The sequence below is a fragment of the Nannobrachium achirus genome (genome assembly GCF_963921795.1).
Source record: "Nannobrachium achirus genome assembly, chromosome: 13".
Lineage (NCBI taxonomy): Eukaryota > Metazoa > Chordata > Actinopteri > Myctophiformes > Myctophidae > Nannobrachium > Nannobrachium achirus.
Genome location: NC_137833.1, coordinates 33,962,454 through 33,981,469, shown reverse-complemented (window position 1 = coordinate 33,981,469; position 19,016 = coordinate 33,962,454). Strand labels below are relative to the sequence as shown.

General features: G+C 44.3%; 1 protein-coding gene across 2 annotated transcripts in view; it reads left to right on the top strand.

The window, feature by feature from the left end:
* sdccag8 (SHH signaling and ciliogenesis regulator sdccag8) overlaps nt 1-19,016 on the top strand; it is an 86,799-nt gene that overhangs the window by 37,532 nt on the left and 30,251 nt on the right. For both annotated transcript variants that reach the window (XM_080740518.1, XM_080740517.1), the window contains exon 12: nt 18,510-18,637. In XM_080740518.1, the coding sequence (XP_080596644.1) occupies nt 18,510-18,637 (128 nt within the window). The remainder of the gene's footprint in view (nt 1-18,509; nt 18,638-19,016) is intronic.

Sequence of the window (19,016 nt, the reverse complement as noted above, 5' to 3'; positions counted from 1 at the left end):
CACACACACGTACACACACACACACACACACACACACACACACACACACACACACACACACACACACACACACACACACACACACACACTCACACACACACACACACACACACACACACACACACACACCAGTCCACGGCTCCAGCCCAGCAGAGGGCTTTAGCACGTTGGTTTTGTTTGTTTGCTTGCTCCTGTCTTTTTTATCTCTCTTTCTCTCCCTATTTCTACCCTTTCTCCTCTCCCTCTCTCTCCCAGTCCACTCCCTCTGATCTGAGGCCCCACAGGCTGCACTGAAAACCGCCCAGCATAACTTTAGTTTCAACTCAAGCCAGAAAGCTAGATGTGTGTGTGTGTGTGTGTGTGTGTGTGTGTGTGTGTGTGTGTGTGTGTGTGTGTGTGTGTGTGTGTGTGTGTGTGTGTGTGTGTGCGCGTGTGTGTACATGCCTACTGTACATGTGATGGTGTAGCTGAGACCTTCACACCCGCAACGTGCTTTGGAGCGGCTGGAAGCGACTGGTGCTAGCCAAAGCTCAAAGTCCTGGGCCTATGTTGTTATCCTCATGAAAATAGATGCATTTTCATGAGGCTTGTGGTTCAGAGTTGGAATTGGCATGCTGCTCCCCTGCTGCCCTGATTCGCAACTCGGACAAAACGGGGAAATAATTTAGTTTTTATTGGGCATTTTGTCCGATATCTGATTAGAACCGGTGAAGGAAACGTTGAAGACAGACTACTACAGCAATGGTCAGATCAGATGTCCTAGTCTTTTTAGTTCTTAACCATTGATATACTCTGTCGTACAACGGTGTCGTGCAGCAAAAATAGGCGATCTACACAATGCGTCACAATGTGATGTAGGGTTGCAACGGTATGAGATTTTTAACACCGAAAATATAGTCTGTGTCAACACCGCGGTTATCGGTAACACCGTTTCAACCACCATTGCGTGTCTTGTCGTCTTGTGAGTACTCAGTAGCAGCCAATGCTACCTCAAGCTACAACAACAACAACAACCATCCGACCATATTAAAAATTCAGCTTTGTAAAAAAGCAACAACACTGTTAGTGTTACAACATTATAAAGCCACAACTAGTCTCCTGGAACGTGCCCTGCGAGTGGGGACGAGACATCATGCAGTCTGATGGGCTGTGCTTCGCCCCGTGGATGATCCGTTGATTCTGAATCTTTTCTCAACACTCCCACACAAGGAACAGCTCCCGGCCTCCCGCGATTGAGAACCGAATCCCATCGTTCATTTAAAAGAGCTGTTCAAAAGAGCGGAATCGTTGGCGAACGTCACATCTCTACTGCGCTCCTCGGAGCAGAGCAGAGCAGCGGATGCGTTTTCTTTTTATTTAACGGTGTTATCGGTGTGCAAGTAAAGTACTCGGTGTTGTGCTCGCTCACCGGTAACACAGAGTACCGTTGCAACCCTAATGTGATGTGTTGTGAGCTTGCACATCTCCTACTTTTGAGCCTTGCTAACCTGGCTTTGTGGTACATTGAACTTCCAATTAACCACTTAAACCCGATATACTTGAGATGGGTTGGACATGAGACGTGAGTTGTCGTTATACGCTCTTTTTCCCTGCACACCAAATCTCTTTGCCAAAATTGTGCTGTGAGCTTGACAGCTTGTAGATCTGTTCCCCCCAGAATATGACTGCTAGGGATCAAGTGGTTAGCATCAATAAAGAGTCTCACATCAACAGACAAGTTAGGGTGGCAGTAGCCCAGGAGGTAGAACTAGACTGCACTCTGTCCAGTTGCCAACTTCCTTCTTGTGTACTCGTGGCCATGTATGGCCTACTTGTGCGCCAGCAGAGTAGTGATGTGTCGTTCATAAGAATCGAATCACTAGCAAGACTTGTGAACGATTCGTTCAAATCCCTGAAATGTGTCTTTCACACTTTCTTTCACACCCCCTGCCCCCTCCACCTAATAACCCCCGGCACACAGGACGGGAGGGCGGGCTCACGGGCTGTACCCGCGACCCGCAATTGGCTACGCAGACATTGACGGACATTGACGCAACATACAAAATCACGGAACGCAGTACTTGCGCACACTGCTGGCGCAAGTGGATTAAAGTGGAGGGTCATTAAAAAGGACCCTGTGGGAAACAGAAAGTCCCCGTCCAGTTCCATTCTCTGCTCCTCTGGGCGTTGCGTTACCTGGTTAAGCGTCCCTGAACAAGGAACTTCTCCAACTGCTCCCCCATGTGCCCACTCTGAGCAAGCCTCTGCTGGGTAAGGAGAAGTAATGTCCTCTCTGGATCACTATAAACACTAAAAATATACCAAATATAATTGTAATACATACAAAGATAGAGAGGAAGTTGCTTTCTTCATGGGACCAAGCTGTATTCTAGTCTCATGTGCCGATGTGCCATGCCCATGTGTACCTGACTGTGCCTCGTCACCTTGACTCTATGATGTTCAGATGGTCAGAACATAATAAGTGGACAACAGAATTTAATTGCGTATCATTCTTCCTCAATATTTTTTAGAAAGTTTAACTGTAACTGGTGTAAATGCAAACCTGGACAGTGGACACAGCCCCAATACAAGATGCATGTGATTGCTCATAAAGAGAGAAATTAGCAAATTTGACTTTTCAGTGAAATAACTGTCAAATACAGAAAGTGGGACACTATAAGACCTTGGCTGTGTTTTAAGGCACTGTTTCCCAATTTGTATAGGTCACCACTCAAGTAAAAATCCCATTTTCTTTTCCTACATTTAAAAATAATATATATACAGTATATAGATATATTTCAAAATATATATATATTGTTTTTATAAAAAATAATATATATTTTTATACATTTTAAAAACCAAAAGCAAACAAATCTAAAGAATTCAGTAGCTAATCTAAGTATAATTCAGAAGTAATTCAAATTCAGAAGCTCTTACTTTTGTGAGCTTGTAGATCGGCTATTTTCAGTCCCGGGTGAATGTCTAATTTCTCTTTTGGGTCACAAGCTAAAAAGTTTGGGAACCACTGTTTTAAGGCCACACTCTCCTTCCGTGACCCTGAAAGAGAGATGGATAAACAGAGAGAGACAGAGAGAGAGAGAGAGAGAGAGTGGTGTGTGCTATACAAAGCTCCAGGCCCACCGCTGTGCCGCTCGCACACAAAGTTTCCCTAAACTCTATTAAACATGTCACGCTCCCTGCTCGCTCTCTCTATCGCTACACCCCCCACCCCTTGCTCTCTCCCTCTCCCCATCGCTTCCTCCAGCTTTCCTTTTCTCTTCTCCCCCCTAGTAGATTGCGATAGCGGGGTCTGGGAAGGCGGAGAACAGAAGTGCCTGTCAGTGTTTGTGTGTGTGTGTGTGTGTGCGCGCGCGCGTGCGCGCAAGGGCGGAGAAGTGTAAATGAGCAAGGTGAGGCAGCAGATGCCGTGTCCCGCCAGAGGCTCGCTTTGCGCGGCGAGTGAAATCTGGGCGCGACAAAACTGCTGCAAACCAACTCGGCGGGAGGCCCTTGTCCAATCACGGCCCGGAATAAAAGGGCCGGGGTGCCACGCGGGCCGCAGTAGCGCAGGAGAAGTGGGGGCCGTAATGAACCTCTGAGTGGTGCCAGCGCACGCACGCACGCACGCATGCACACACACACACACACACACACACACACAGACAGAGAATGCACTGCCTATCTTTCTACCTGGCATTGGCATTACCTTGCTGTCACTGCGTGCATGCGCACACGCACGCACACACTCCAACTCACACTAAAACACAGTGCCTCTCCTCCTACCTGGATTGGCATTGCTTTGGTGCTGCTGTCACCACACACACACACACACACACACAGACTCTGCAGTAACTGTGCACTCTACAACTGTGTGCACACAATGTTTTGCGCGTGTCTTTTTTTGCGTGTGCTTGAACAAAAAGCAACAACCTTTGAAGATGTGTGCTTGCATTTGAATCATTTGCATGCGAGTGTGTGCAATTGGAATTGCCCATATGCATGCCTTTGTGCAAAACGTTAAGTGTTGATACCTTTGGGCTACACGTGTGTTTGTGCGCGCGTGTGTGTGTGTGTGTGTGTGTGTGTGTGTGAAGTTTGATGTCTGTGTGTGACAGCAGCGGGGCAATGCCAGGTATGAGGCGGGAGAGGCGTGTATGTGTGTGTGCGTTGCGCGTGTGCAGCGCGTGTGCACGTCTGGTCGGCAGCCATGTTGTTGGGTAGCAGATGGCACCATGGTTGGCAGGGGAGGGGCTGCTTAGCACAACTAATCAGACAGTTACGGATAGGGCAGCTGGGAGGGCCGCCGGCCAGCCGTGTGTGTGCGTGTGCGTGCGTGCGTGTGTGTGCGTACGTGTGCAACTGTGTGTGTGTGTGTGTGTGTGTGTGTGTGTGTGTGTGTGTGTGTGTGTGTGTGTGTGTGTGTGTGTGTGTGTGTGTGTGTGTGTGTGTGTGTGTGTGTGTGTGTGTGTGTGCGTGCGCACCACAGAGTGCCATGATGTTGACAGTGGTGGGCCCGTTGGCCCGGTGACGAGACCTTGCTGTGTTCTCCTCTCCTCGCTGTCGGAGTGCCCTCTCTGCCATCCTGCCTGCTCACCTCTCTCTGTCTCTCTCTCTCCGTTTCACTCTTTCTCCCTCATCTCTCTCTCTCTGTTCATCACTATAGGGCTGTCGCTATCATGAAATTGTACTCGACGATTAATTGTCATACAAAAAAAAAAAAATGTGATTAACGATTTTTATTTTATTTTATTTTTTTGTATTAAACGTTGGACCATATCAATACAAATGACATTTATGTTTGGCTTTTAGGCCAGTGTTTTCAAATGTCAAGGTCTCCCCTTAACTCTGACAGTGTACAAATGGAACCATTTGGTTCCATTTGTACACTGTCAGAGTTACAGACTTGTACCGTATGGGTCAATTTAGACTCCCCTAAATGAACCCACAGAGTCACTTTGAGAAACACTGTTTTAGGCTAAGTGAACAGAAATTGCACAGGCAAGATATTGCTATGGACAAAATAGGCCATATTGAATCATTTTATACTTTCAAAAATGTATTTTTTAAATAGTGGAAATAGTAAATCTACAAGCTCACAATGTGGCGCATCGCGATGCGTTGTGAGCTTATAGATATGCTATTTCCACTATTTTTTTTAAATGTTTGCAGATGTATGAAACATTTTCAGTATGGCTAAGAATTTGACAATTTATGCTAAATAACTGTGGTTATCTCAAATAAATGCAATGAGAGGATTATGTAATACCTGTAATTGTAGCAGGCCTATCTCCCTCATCTCTCTCTCTCTCTCTCTCTCTCTCTCTCTCTCTCTCTCTCTGTTTATCACCCACAATCCAATGAAACACATTACTCTGTTTCCTTTATATATCCTCTACTGTTCTCTGTTGTTCATCTCATGCTTGTTATGGCATTTTCCATTCATTTAGTCTTTCATTGATTTCACAGTAATTGGCAGAATACCATTAACAGGATACCAATGGATATGACCCGCACTGAAATGAGCTGGAGGTCACTGAAGCTCCTCCTTTTAAGTGTGAGTGGGTGTCTCAGTGGCTTGTTATCAAACACAGTCTTCACTTTCATACTTTGTACTTTATATCGCTGCCTCATTTAGGGGAGCTTGCTACACTTTCACCGGTGTTAATTTCCTTCGACTAAAACTAACTAAGAACTAAATAAAAACTAAGCTATGATGGCTAAAACTAAGACTAAATATATTGTCATATTTCGTCAACAAATAAAAACTAGACTAAAATGTTAGGGAGGGACTAGTGGAGAAGCGATGCAGTAGAACTAAACAACACGTGATTTTCATGTTTGGTTGCTCTTGGGTGTCGTGCTCTGAAAATAGCAGCTCTACAAGCTCACAACGCAACATGTATTGAGCTATTTTCAGCATGCAACCAAGTGTAAAATCAGGCATTACGGCGCCATCAAGACCGCCAAAATACGTTTTAGTCGACAAAATCAACTTTCCATTTAGTCAACTAAAATCTTATGATAGTCGACTAAAACTTTGCTAAAAGTAAAACATTTCAAAACACTAAAATATGATTAAAACTAAATGATTTTTTACTCAAAAGACTATGACTAAAACTTAATCAAAGTGTGCTGTTAAAATCAACACTGCAGTTCACAAAGTGTAACATGTTTGTTAGCAACGTTTCTACTGTGGACAGTTTTTTTAACTGAGAAAAAAGAAAAGTGCTTCGTAGTCCGTCCCTGTCTCGTCTGTCTTTCTGTGTTGTGTTCCATTAGCAAGGCATGACTTTTTCACCTCATGATAATCCTACAGACCGTAGAAATAGATAATCAAATGGCCATCCGTTTAAATAAACATGCAGATCCTGTGGTTCCTTTTTTAAAGTGGTGATGGAACTTGCTTAAAACCTGATATTCTGAATTTGATGGATTTTGTTCCAAGTGTACTCTAGTACACGTGTGAAGTTTAACACGTAGCCACTAGGGCCAGTAGAAATATGTGGAGGAATAAAGGACACAGTATGAAGTAGCACGGTAATGTAGCACACAGCTATGTTACCCCTTTCCTGCGGGGCCGCGGAGCAAGAGAATAGACAGATCGCTGACTGGGAGACCTCGGGCAAGATGGGAGGCAAATCTGTCGGCTACAACTGTTGTCGCCCCAGCCAAGTGTGCCCTGGGACACTGGCCTACATACACACTACTGCTGGAGGACACACAGACAGCACCAGTGCTCTGTCTTTCATCCACCCATCCATCCATCCATCCACCCACCCATCCACCCATCCACCCATCCACCCATCCATCCATCCATCCACCCACCCATCCACCCATCCACCCATCCATCCATCCATCCATCCACCCATTCTTCCTTCCATCCACCCATTCTTCCTTCCATCAATCTTTCCATTTATCCATCTATCTATCAATCTATCCATCCTTACTTCCATCCATCTATTCATCAGTTCATCCGTACTTCACCTCTCTCTACTTCCATTCCTCTTGTCTGCTGTTTCTGGTCCAAATAATTTCCACGCGTGTCCGCTTCTCTCTGGAACGATTTACACTTGCTCAACATCCACAGCAGTCGTCTTTCTCTGTTCACTTTGGAGAATGCCATGTTGAGTATGCTATGCTGATGTGTATGTGTGAATTATTTTAGCCTGTTTGTATGTGTGTGCCATGAGAACTTTAATCTTTAGTCCACACAGACAATACAGTGTGTTTGCATGGAAAAAGTTGTCAGTCGCCATCTCTGATTTCAGTCCTTTGGGAGTTATTTGAAGATGAAAGAGTATTTGAAATGATCAAACTTGCAATAGAATACATACAGTATACAGTACATACTATACAAGCATCTTGGTTTCAGAAATGTAATAAAAGCATATATACTGTATATATAGATAATACACATTTCTTTTTATTTTTTATTATTGTGTGTCATCTGGGTGACTTCACATGGCCCTGCTGTTATGGTGGCACCAAAACCGGGGCAGTAAACTGTGCCTAGTAGGCACAGCTTTCTTCCAACAGAACCGCTCCTCCTCTGCTCTGCTCTCCTCTCCTCTCTAACTCTCTCTCTTAACGCGGTCCATATCTACCTTTTATCTCTTCGTCTCCTTTTTCATGGCTAGCGTTCTTTATGCCCTCGCTCTGGGCCCACCCTGCCACCCCACCTCTCCACCCCCTCTGCCCGCTGCCCTTTGCAGGCACCGAGAGTGCCAAGCCATGCCCGGTAGGTAGCGGGGGCCATGCCACCCTCAGCAGATGGCATCGGGAGATGATCACAAAGACAGGAGCGTTGTCACACTGGAGGGATGAGATTGGGGGGGGGGGGGGGGGAGAGGGGGGGGGGGGAGAGGGGGAGCCTTGAAGATACCACGGAGGAGGGGAGAGAGGAGAGACACTGTTCTGTAGTGGAGAGGAGAGGAGGGGAGGGGAGGGGAGGGGAGGGGAGGGGAGGGGGAGGGGTGAGTTAAAGGTCAGGAGAAAAATGTAAGGTACTGTAAGTTACACGTTTTGTTTAGAACAAAACATTAAAAAAAAAAAGAAGAAAAAATATACACTATGATGCTGCATTCACACTGAGAGAAGCCAAGCTAATGGTTTGCTTGGTAATTCAATGTATTCTCTATGCAAACCAGCTTTAAAAATTTCCAAGCTTTTTTTCCAGCTTGGACATTTTAAACGCTGGTTTGCATAGAGAATACATTGAATTACCAAGCAAACCATTAGCTTGGCTTTTCTGTATGTGAATGAGGCATAAGCCCTGTTTTTTATAATAATCATTGCTAGAGTAATGTAATAAATTGACAAAAAAAAAAATCTGGTCTGTCACCAATTTAATCCAGCAAAATTGTATTAAAGGAAGTGTAGGGGAGGAGAAGAAGAGGAGTTACGGCAGTGTAGTGAGGATTAGAGGAAAGGAGAGGGGGTAACATGTCCTTAGGTCAAACACCCTTTGGTCCCCAGGAGAGGGATGACGGCAGAGTAGTGACAGAGGGAGCAGTGAGAGATGAGATGTGTGGAGGAGGTTAGAGCAGCCCAGGAGGCAGATGAGCAAAGCTGTGGCCGCAGAGACGCCGTGGGGAGGGGAAGCGAAGAGGAGGGTGACGGGAACAGAGCAGAAGACGAAGAAGTTTAGTTTGTCACTGTCGGTGAAGTGGTGAGTGAGAGGATGGGGCACACACCAGGTGGGAAAACCTCCACCGCCCAGTGCCAAGCTCCAGTGAGTTGAAAAGGCCTGGGTCTCTCTCTCTAACTCTCTCTCTCGTTCTCTCTCTCTGCACTGATCCCAGTCTCTTGTCCCAGAAACGCACAAACCCAAATACAGAAAAGAGAGAAAGGGGATCTAAGAAATGGGGCGAGAGGAGAAAGCAAGAAGAGATAGAAAACAAAAGAAAATGTAGCACCCTGGATATCATGTGCGTGTGTGCGTGCGTGCGTGAGAGTTGCCCCCCAAGTGATGAGGTAGGAAGCAGGGACTCAGGCGTGTTTCAGGTGTGCTTGATGCTGTATCCGGCATGTCTCAGGTGTGAAGTGGATTCCATTGCAGGTGGATGTCACTCACACCACTCCATGAGGTGCTTTGCCACTTTGCACCTCTATCCTTCTCTTTCTCTCTCTCTCTCTCTCTCTCTCTCTCTCTCTCTCTGTCTGTCAATCTAATTCTCTCCCTCTCTCTCTTCTTTCTTTTTCAAATATACGACTTAAAGGACAACTTTGTTTTTTTACAACAAGGGTTGATATTTTAGAATGTAATTAGAGAAAAGAAAAAGAGAGATTGTTGTTAAAATGTTTTCATTTACTGATTTCTATCATTTTAGCGATTTTAACAATTTTGATTTCAGTGGTAGACACAATAAGCCCATTCCCAAGATGCACCCCAATCTTTCATGGGCAGATGTGACTAGGCTAGTAGTGTTTGCTGTAAATAGTAATAAAGAAATCAACAGCTTATTGTGTAACAAAATAAGCTACTTGTACACATGCCCCCACCCACTGAAATCAAAATAGCTAAAATTGCTAAAAATCAGTTGTAGCAGTAAATGAAAACATTTGAACACTCATCTCTTCTTTTCTCTAATTACAATCTAAAAAATGAACCCTTGTTGTAAAAAAAACTAAGTTGTCCTTTAACTATTACTGAATGTATGCTTTGACTTACATTTCACCGTTGGCACCTCCTCTCTGTTTTCTGATGCACGATCCCCAATTTGTTATTTATTTTGTATTTTAGTTTATTTATTTTTGTGCTTTATTCAGATAGGAGAATGTAGGGAGACCGGGGGCTGGTTGTAGACAGGGTGAAACGACATGCAACAGGTCTCCCGCTAAAATCGAACCAGGGACGGACCTGCAATTACGTGGTTGACACACTCCGACCACCTACCATGTTCCCATACAGCAATTAATGAACACATTACATACTCAACATCAGAACTCACATCAATGTAAAAAGGTTTGCATCCACATATACTGTATTAGACCCGTTCATTCTGCTTCTTTAAATAAAGCTGTTTAGCAAATAACCTGAAACCACAGTTTGCATCGAAATGGTAATTCTGTATTTTACCTTCTGGACTGTAAATGATTTGACTCTCCCCCCACCCTCCCCCATCCTTGCCAGCCACATATGTTCCCCACAACTATTTCTGTAGTGTACAGCTTTGACACCGACGTTGAGTCCCAGGGTTTCTGGATCGGGTCAATGTGGGAGCATATTGTACGTATGCCGAGCATTTATTTTTAAAAAACGCACAGATGCCTGCACTGCCAGGCCGCTTCTTCCTGCACAAAGTGCCAATTAAGATTTTTTTTTACACTCATCTCCTCTCATATTGGATGGATGGTGACAGAGGCGAACGAGAAGCTAATTGGCTCAATAACCGAGCTGGATTTAAATTTAAATTTGTCTTTTTTTACTTATGAGGGAATGTGCCGTTCATACATCTGTGTGCGCTCATTTGTGCGTGCAACGTACATTTTCATTAAGTGTTATCAAGAAAGTTGAGGGTAAAGTCAGCTTTCAAGCTGTCCATGTTTGTTTGTTATAATTATGGAGTATTGCCACGCACGGTCGTGCCTCACCTTGTTGACCAAGACAAATCTCCATTTTATGTAAATTTAAAGGACAATAAAACATTCTGACCTGACATTTTTGCACATGCATATGCAGCAGTGAGTAGGAGTCGAAGAGAGCATATTTTGTTCAACGTTTCTTTGGGTAAATTAGAAGTTATGCTGTGCAATTTATTATTAATTTATGTTGTTCACATTTTTGTAAAGGATTCGTTTGACCTTGATGAGAGAGTAGATGTGCGAGGTTGACCTTCCGGTGGACGTGGCTCTAGTTTAGGCTGTCCTTCCGGTGGATATGGCGGGGCTCTAGTTTGCGGCTGACCTTGTGGTGGACGAGGCAGAGGCAGAGCCCTCGCGCGCCGCGAAGAAGAAATGCGGCTCGGCTCGGGCCGCCCGCTGTAAACAAAGTTGACTCGCTGACAGATGGATTGAATGACAGAGACGCCGGCCGAGCCAGGACCGGGGCCTGGCAGCGTCGTCGCGCTGAGCAGAGACAGAGAATGAAAGGGAGGGAGGGAGATAGAGAGAGAGCGGGAGCGGGAGGGAGGAGAGGAGAGGATAGCGGTGGCCAACAGGAGAGGAGGTGTGAACAGGTGCGGGGCCGCTGAAGGAAGAAGCAGCAGATGGAGGGAGACACAGCCAGTTTAGTTAAAGGAAAAAAAGGGTGGGAGGGAACAGAGGAGGGAGGGAGGGAGGGATGGGGGGGGGGGATGAGAACACTCTGGACGGATGCACGACTATGGAGAGATGGACAGAGGCATGGAGCAGACAGGCTGCCTTTAGTGGTGAGGCTGCAGCAGTTCTGGGAGCGTTTCATTAGCATGTGCAGTGGTGGAAAATGCACTCAAATGTTTTACTTGTAAGTGAAAGTATCAATACTGCAATGTAGAAATAGTCTGTAAGTAAAGTCTGGAATTACACATTTACTCGGGTAAAAGTACAAAAGTATTGGTATCAGAATCAGAATTTACTTACTCATCATGCAAAATGTGCCCTTTCAACTTTTCAAATGTATAAAAATCTTTTGAAAACTCACAATCGCATCGTGACGCATTGTGAGCTTGTAGATCGGCTATTTTCAAATGGCCGAAATGTACAGTGTATAGGGTTGAAGTGGTTAATGTATGTTTTGTAATAATAATCCAAATCTACAAAGTAACTAAAGGTTTCAAATAAATGTAGCAGAGAAAAAGTGGATGTGAGATGTACTGTAGTGGAGTATAAGTAAATGTATTGGAAATTGGAAATACTCAAGTACAAATACCTCAAAATTGTACAGTACATCTACTTAGTTACTTTACACCACTGAGTATGTGTGTGCATAGGGAGCGATGGTAGAGCAGAGTGTGATTGACTGAAGCACCCAGAGGCTGAAGAGTGTTCATGTAAACACACAGAGGGGTGTGTGTGTGTGTGTGTGTGTGTGTGTGTGTGTTTGTTTGTTAACTCGCAGCAGTGCGTTCCATCTTTTTTTATTTTAAAGATTAGTTTTTCGGATTATTATGCCTTTATTGGATAGGACAGTAGAAGGATAGGAAATGTCGGGAATCGAACTGGTGATGCCATCAGACATCAATGCCTATGTGACAATGGCATGCCTACGGTATGTGGTATGCGTCTGGACCAGTAGGCCAGCTGGCGCCCCAGTGCGTTCCATCTTTGTCTTTAGCTGAGGCCAAACTGGTCAAAAATCATCAATTTGGTGCACTTGGTGAAGAGTTTCAGATTTTTGGTATGGTGTTAGGTATGGGTATAAGGTTTTCAAAAACCATCGCAAACAAGTTGGGCTCGCCCCCTAGTGGTCTGTTTGCAATGAATCAAATATTACATACATCAGTATATGGTTCAAACCCCAAATAATTGATGAAAGAGATTTCTCAATGGATTCTGTTACTATTGGGTATGATAAACAACATACTAAATATTCAGGAAAAAATAACTACCGGAAAGGCTTCATTTTCAAGATGGTGTCCACAATGGCTGCCAGGAGCTGAAAATGCCTATAAACTAGGTTTTAATGTGTAAAAATTCATAATAAATCTGCACTTGGTGAAGAGTTTTAGATTTTTGGTATGGTGTTAGGTATGGGTATAAGGTTTTCAAAAACCATCGCAAACAAGTTGGGCTCGCCCCCTAGTGGTCTGTTTGCAATGAATCAGATATTAGATAGGTCAGTATATTTTAGACCACTAGGGGGTGAGCCCATCTTGTTTGCGATAGTTTTTGAAAACCTTATACCCATACCTAACACCATGCCAAAATGTAAAAGCTAGTTACCAAGTGCATATTTTATATGAATATTTACACATTAAATAGGCATTTTTAGCTCCTGGCAGCCATCGTGGACGCCATCTTGAAAATGATGCCTTTCCGATAGTTATTTTTTCCTAAACTTTTAGTATGTTGTTTATCATACCCAATAGTAACAGAATCCATTGAGAAATCTCTTTTATCAATTATTTGGGGTTTCAACCATATACTAACAAATCTACCATTGAATTCATTGCAAACAGACCACTAGGGGGCGAGCCCAACTTGTTTGCGATGGTTTTTGAAAACCCTATACTCATACCTAACACCATACCAAAAATCAAAAAACTCTTCACCAAGTGCAGATTTATTATGGATTTTTACACATTAAAACACAATTTATAGGCATTTTCAGCTCCTGGCAGCCATTGTGGACGCCATCTTGAAAATGAAGCCTTTCCGGTAGTTATTTTTTCCTGAATTTTTAGTATGTTGTTTATCATACCGAATAGTAACAGAATCCATTGAGAAATCTCTTTCATCAATTATTTGGGGTTTGAACCATATACTGACGTATGTAATATTTGATTCATTGCAAACAGACCACTAGGGGGCGAGCCCAACTTGTTTGCGATGGTTTTTGAAAACCTTATACCCATACCTAACACCATACCAAAAATCTGAAACTCTTCACCAAGTGCACCAAATTGATGATTTTTGACCAGTTTGGCCTCAGCTACTTCACAAACTCGTACCAGTCAGTTAGGCCTACTCAATGTGTCACAAGATTTGGGGGTATTACACACAGACGCTCGCTCGCACACACACACACACACACACACACACACACACACACACACACACACACACACACACACACACTACTGTATTTGATTATCATGGCGATTTGCATTTTTGACTGCAGTTTAGACAGAAAAAACTATTCTCTTTCCTTCCTTCACACCTGACAGAAAAACTAAAAAGTGAATTACTGTATTAATCATGAAGTTTATATTTAGTATTTTGTCTTCAGCCTTCAAATCTTTGTTATGTGGAATAGAAAAGGCTGCATATGAAGCCCTTGTTAATTGTTTGTTAGCCTAGTAGCACCTAATAGTAGGCATTAGGCTTAAATGGGAGCTGTACTAACTCTGGACATTTCTCTTGATTATTATTTGACAACTAGATACATTTATTTGTAACACTGTACAGTATGTCCGTTTAGTTAACAAAATATTGCCCTCTAGTGTGTGCACATGTGCTTATACAATATGTGTGCTTTGTTGCTTTGTGAGTTGGTGTTTATTGGGAGAGATTGTGTGTATTCACTTTACTCTAACCCTAACAGCGACCGGTGGGGTCTGGCGTCGGCAAACGTCTGCAAAGTCTACCGTCTGACTCCAATTTGTGCTCGTTCTCTGATAAACCGCGGCATTTGGTGGTTCCTGGCGTGGGCTGCCGGCCACACCGCGGGGTGCTGCAAACTCCGCGCTTGGTCGGGCCCTGGCACCCCACATCTAATGGGCAACAGCTTGAATAGTGCCCACTTAGGCAGGCAGTGCAGACTGGGCCCCCCCTCTCTCTCCTCTCGCCCTTCTCCAGCCAGCTACCACGCCAGCCCCTGCCTCTGCCACCTCCCACTTACCCAGCAGCCCCTCTACCTGGCCGCAACCCCAGAGCCATTCCAACCCTACCTTAGGCCCCTGGCCCATGCCACTCCAGCCATACTTATCAAGCTGTCCAATGGTGTATCAGGCCAGGCATGTACAAACAGTCCCAGCTATCCACTAACTGAACATTGAGTCTATTGCCTCCCAGGCTCTAACCAGAGTTCCTGCCACAAGCATCAAACCCTGAGCCCGTTGAACAGTTATCTAGAAGGCAGAATGTTGTCCAGGGAGAATAACTCCGCTTCAGTCTACTGTATTCAGCCTCTGCTCGACTCATCGCCCCCTGATGCCCGTTCCAGACCAGGACGTGGACATCTATCATTTGTCTGCAAATGCTTTACATTCACAGCAACATGTATCTATCACTGAGGCACTTTTGCCATTCTAGGAGCATTCGGCATTCTGCATTAGTTCAGCAGGGTTACAAAAGACATGAGGCACGATAAACCTCAAACGATTCTTTCTCCTCTGTTAGAATTCTTGAAGGTATATCTCAGGAGGGCTGGGAGATTTGTAGACATTTCATTTCTAGTTTTTCTTTCTTTCCCGCTTGCTGCTTTTATCTCCATTCTCTCTCTAACTTTTTTACTTTCGTCTGTCGTTGTGCCCATTTCTCTGTCGCCCTCCTGTTCGTCACCACACCGACTGCTGGAACACTTTGGCTGTCTGTCGGATGCTAATTGGTGGGTAAACTGGTCCGGTGCTAGGCTTGCCCCCTCTCCCAGCATCCCCCAGTAGAGTACACACACACACACACACACACACACACACACACACACACACACACACACACACACACACACACACACACACACACACACACACACACACACAGACACACACACACACACACACACACGTACACACACACATGTACACACAACCCCCTGGAACCCCTCACAGGACCAAATGGCTGGCACCGCCTGCCCGCCATCTCCCGCTGAGGCCTGGTGTGTGCATTGGTGGCTCCGGCTGCTGTTCAAACCCAGCAGGGGTTCACAGACACACACACACACACACACACACACACACACACACACACACACACACACACACACACACACACAAGCGCACAAGCGTGCACACACACTCTCCTGGTGTCCCCTGAGCACCCGACACCCGCTTTCGCACCCCAGACAGCAGGACAGCAGGAGAACACACGCACACACACACACACACACACACGCACACACACACAAAAACATAAACACATCTGAGCACACACACACACACACACACACACACACACACACACACACACACACACACACGTGCACGCACGCACACACACACACACACACACACACACACACACACACACACACACACACACACACACACACACACACACACACACACACACATGAAGGAACAGACAGACGCGGTCACTTTAGAGATGCGGGCCAAGCGCTGCAGGGGAGAAAAGTTTTCACTTAAACTGGAGAATTCTCTCTTCATTAGCAGCTTTTGGACTTCAGGAAGAGTTGTGTTTATTTGTTAGCTTTTTCCTGTCTTTGTAGTCTTTCTTTGCCGTCGCCGGCCCTCTGTTGTTCGGGAAGTCTTGGAATCAGTTGAATTGGACCTAGTTTAGTTTGTATACCCAGAAAAATATGTCATCCCCCCACCCATAAAACTCCTTTGAGATTATGTCGGCAGACTCAACAGAGTAATTGTCTTTGTTCGTATCTCAGTCGCTCAGTTTTAATATTGAATAGCTTTAAATGAATGTAGGGGGACCAAGAAATACTACATATGTGCCCTGCCATTAAAAGTTATAAAAAATCTGAAAAACAAGATCTTCTGACCAAAGAAACTATTTTTTTGTCCATTTTGGGACTTAAATCAGATTTCAATAAAGCAAATCTTGGCTTCCATATCTGCTATATATCATTGCCCAACAAGAAATATATATTGAAGCTTGTGAATGTAGGGTGACATGTTACAGAACATGTGCTACAGAACTAAAGTTTTTCAGACTAGACAGATTTTTTAGTCACAAACACTGGCTCAAAATTAAGACTTTAGTTACAGAAAATCTGCTGATTTGACCCATCTTTCTGATTATTTACAATACTGCATTGTTAGAAAACTGAATCTCCTTCTTTCTAAATAGCAGCGGCTATCACATAGTGTACTCAGCATTTGATTTTCGTCCACCTAGTTTACATGTTATGTAAGAAGAAATTCAGCCTGTTACTAGGTTTACACCAGGGGTCTTCAACTAGGGGGTCCTCAGAGTTACTACAGGGGGTCCTCCGAATCTTTGTGTGATGGAAACTTTTTTTTTCTCCTTTTTTATATTAACCACTTGAACCCTAGCGTCCATATTTGGAGAACTTTACCCAAAAATAGCCGATCTACAAGCTCACAACGCCTCGCACTGTGAGGCGTTGTGAGCTTGTAGATCGGCTATTTTTGGCAAAGAGTGTTGGTGTAGAGGGGAAAAAAGCAGTCTAAGTACAGAGTGAAAGGTCAAGTTTTTTTAAGTATTGACGGTTCAAGTGGTTAAATATCTGAAAACACAAATTTATATGAATCCAAAATACACTGATGATTGGGCTGTCAAAAGATGAAATTATATGGAATCTATTAACAGGTTGTGGGGGTCCCTGCTTCATCTCTCTCTCAACTAAGAGGTCCTTGGACTGAAAACGACCCCTGGTTTACACAGTACAGTTTGGAGTTAATCTGACTCTGAGAGTGTAGAAACGGAGTGTGTTTCTGATCCTACAGTGGCATTCGGTGTGTGTTGTCACCTCCAGTTTGTCACACCACATGAAGAATTGTGTCCACAGCAGACCACAACAGAGCAGGTCGGACAAACACCTGAGGAAAGTGAAAAGAAAGTCACTTTGCAGAGGAATGTCATGTACCACGCTGCTTAGAACCACATCCTTCGCCACAATCACACAACCTGTGGGTAAAATATACCCTCTTGTTTCTTGTAATGGACCATAGATCTTCCAGGATGTTGTGTTTGCGTGCGTGTGTGCAAAGCGTGGACAGCTGCAGTATCACTCAGGGGTCTTCAGGCTGACTGGGGCCTGACACTTTTACCCTTCCACCCCTCCCGAGTCTTCAGCTTGTCTTTCTCAGCCTTCTTTCTTTCTCAGCCTTCTTTCTTTCTCAGCCTTCTTTCTTTCTTTCTTTCTTTCTTTCTTTCTTTCTTTCTTTCTTTCTTTATCCGTATGTCTCACAAGCCCCCCCCTTTCCCGTTGAATCAAGGAATGAAATTTACAAGGTTTTACTCATTCATTCAAGATATATTTATTCTCAAGTCGTTAAACTCATTTGCAGTGTCGTCGAGTAGTACAATACAAAAGCAATTTAACAACATCGCAAAAGCAAAAAAAAAAACATTACATTGAGAAACAATAAAAGGCAAACATGTGGCATATAAAAGTTATAGTAGAAACTAAGACCAAATTAAAAATAATTAATTATTGTGGTGACCGGTTTGGTCACCAGAGATCTAAAGCGATTCAAGAGTGGTCGTGCCATGGCATTGGTCCGAAATCTCATTGTTCCTACATCCCATTAGTCAGAATCTGGTGATGTTAACCTGGTGAAAAGTACTATGGTATATATAGGTATAAATACTATACCTAAACCTAAACCTAACCATAACCTCAGTAAAACAATGCCTAAACCTAACCCAAACCCTAACCTCAGTAAAACTATGCCTAAACCTAACCCTAACTAAATTTGGACTAATGAGATTTCGGACTTATGGGCAGTCCCCGAGTGGTCAGCTTCAATATAGTCTGTAAGTCATTTCATGTGTTAGGGCCACAGAAGCTGAAAGCAGATCTACCAAACTCAGTGTTAACCGTGGGCACCTTAAAAGTGGTGAAACCACTTGATGGCGTGTGATAGGGTCCAGCGGGGGCCCATTCCAGAATAGCTGAGATATACAGTATCTAGGACAATCTCCAAGCATGGCTTCATACAAACACAGATGCCAGTGCAGTTCTCATCTCTCTGCTAAGGAGGACCTTGACACATTTCTTTTCTTTTCTTTATCAGACAGGAGAAGGAGAATGCGGAGCGGGCTCACGAGGAGGACGTGGCGGCCGTGACCCAGTCTGCACGGGAGAGCGAGGGCCAGCTGACTCATCGGCTGGAGAGAGAGGAGGAGGAACACCAGCAGAGAGGTGGGTTATGCTGTGCCCCTTTGGTGGTGGTCAAAAGAACTAAATTGGCGTTCACCTCTGATTGGCCTCTGACCGATGTCCACCTGGTTTTCTAATTCAGCTCCCCTCTTTCTCCCCGTCTTTGTCTTTCCCTCTGTTTCTTGATATCCTTTTAGCTCTAACTTGTCCATTTTATGACCATATATGGAGATTGCTAATGTCATCAGTATACTGTATGCATACAGTATAAGTCATTCCCCCTTTTGTGCCATATATGGAGCTGACTGATTTGTGTGTGGATGGTGCCATGACAACTATAACACATTGAGATTAGACAACACACCATATTTGGGGCGTAGCTGAAGAACTCTTAATATCTGGTTATGGCTGAGTGACGTCA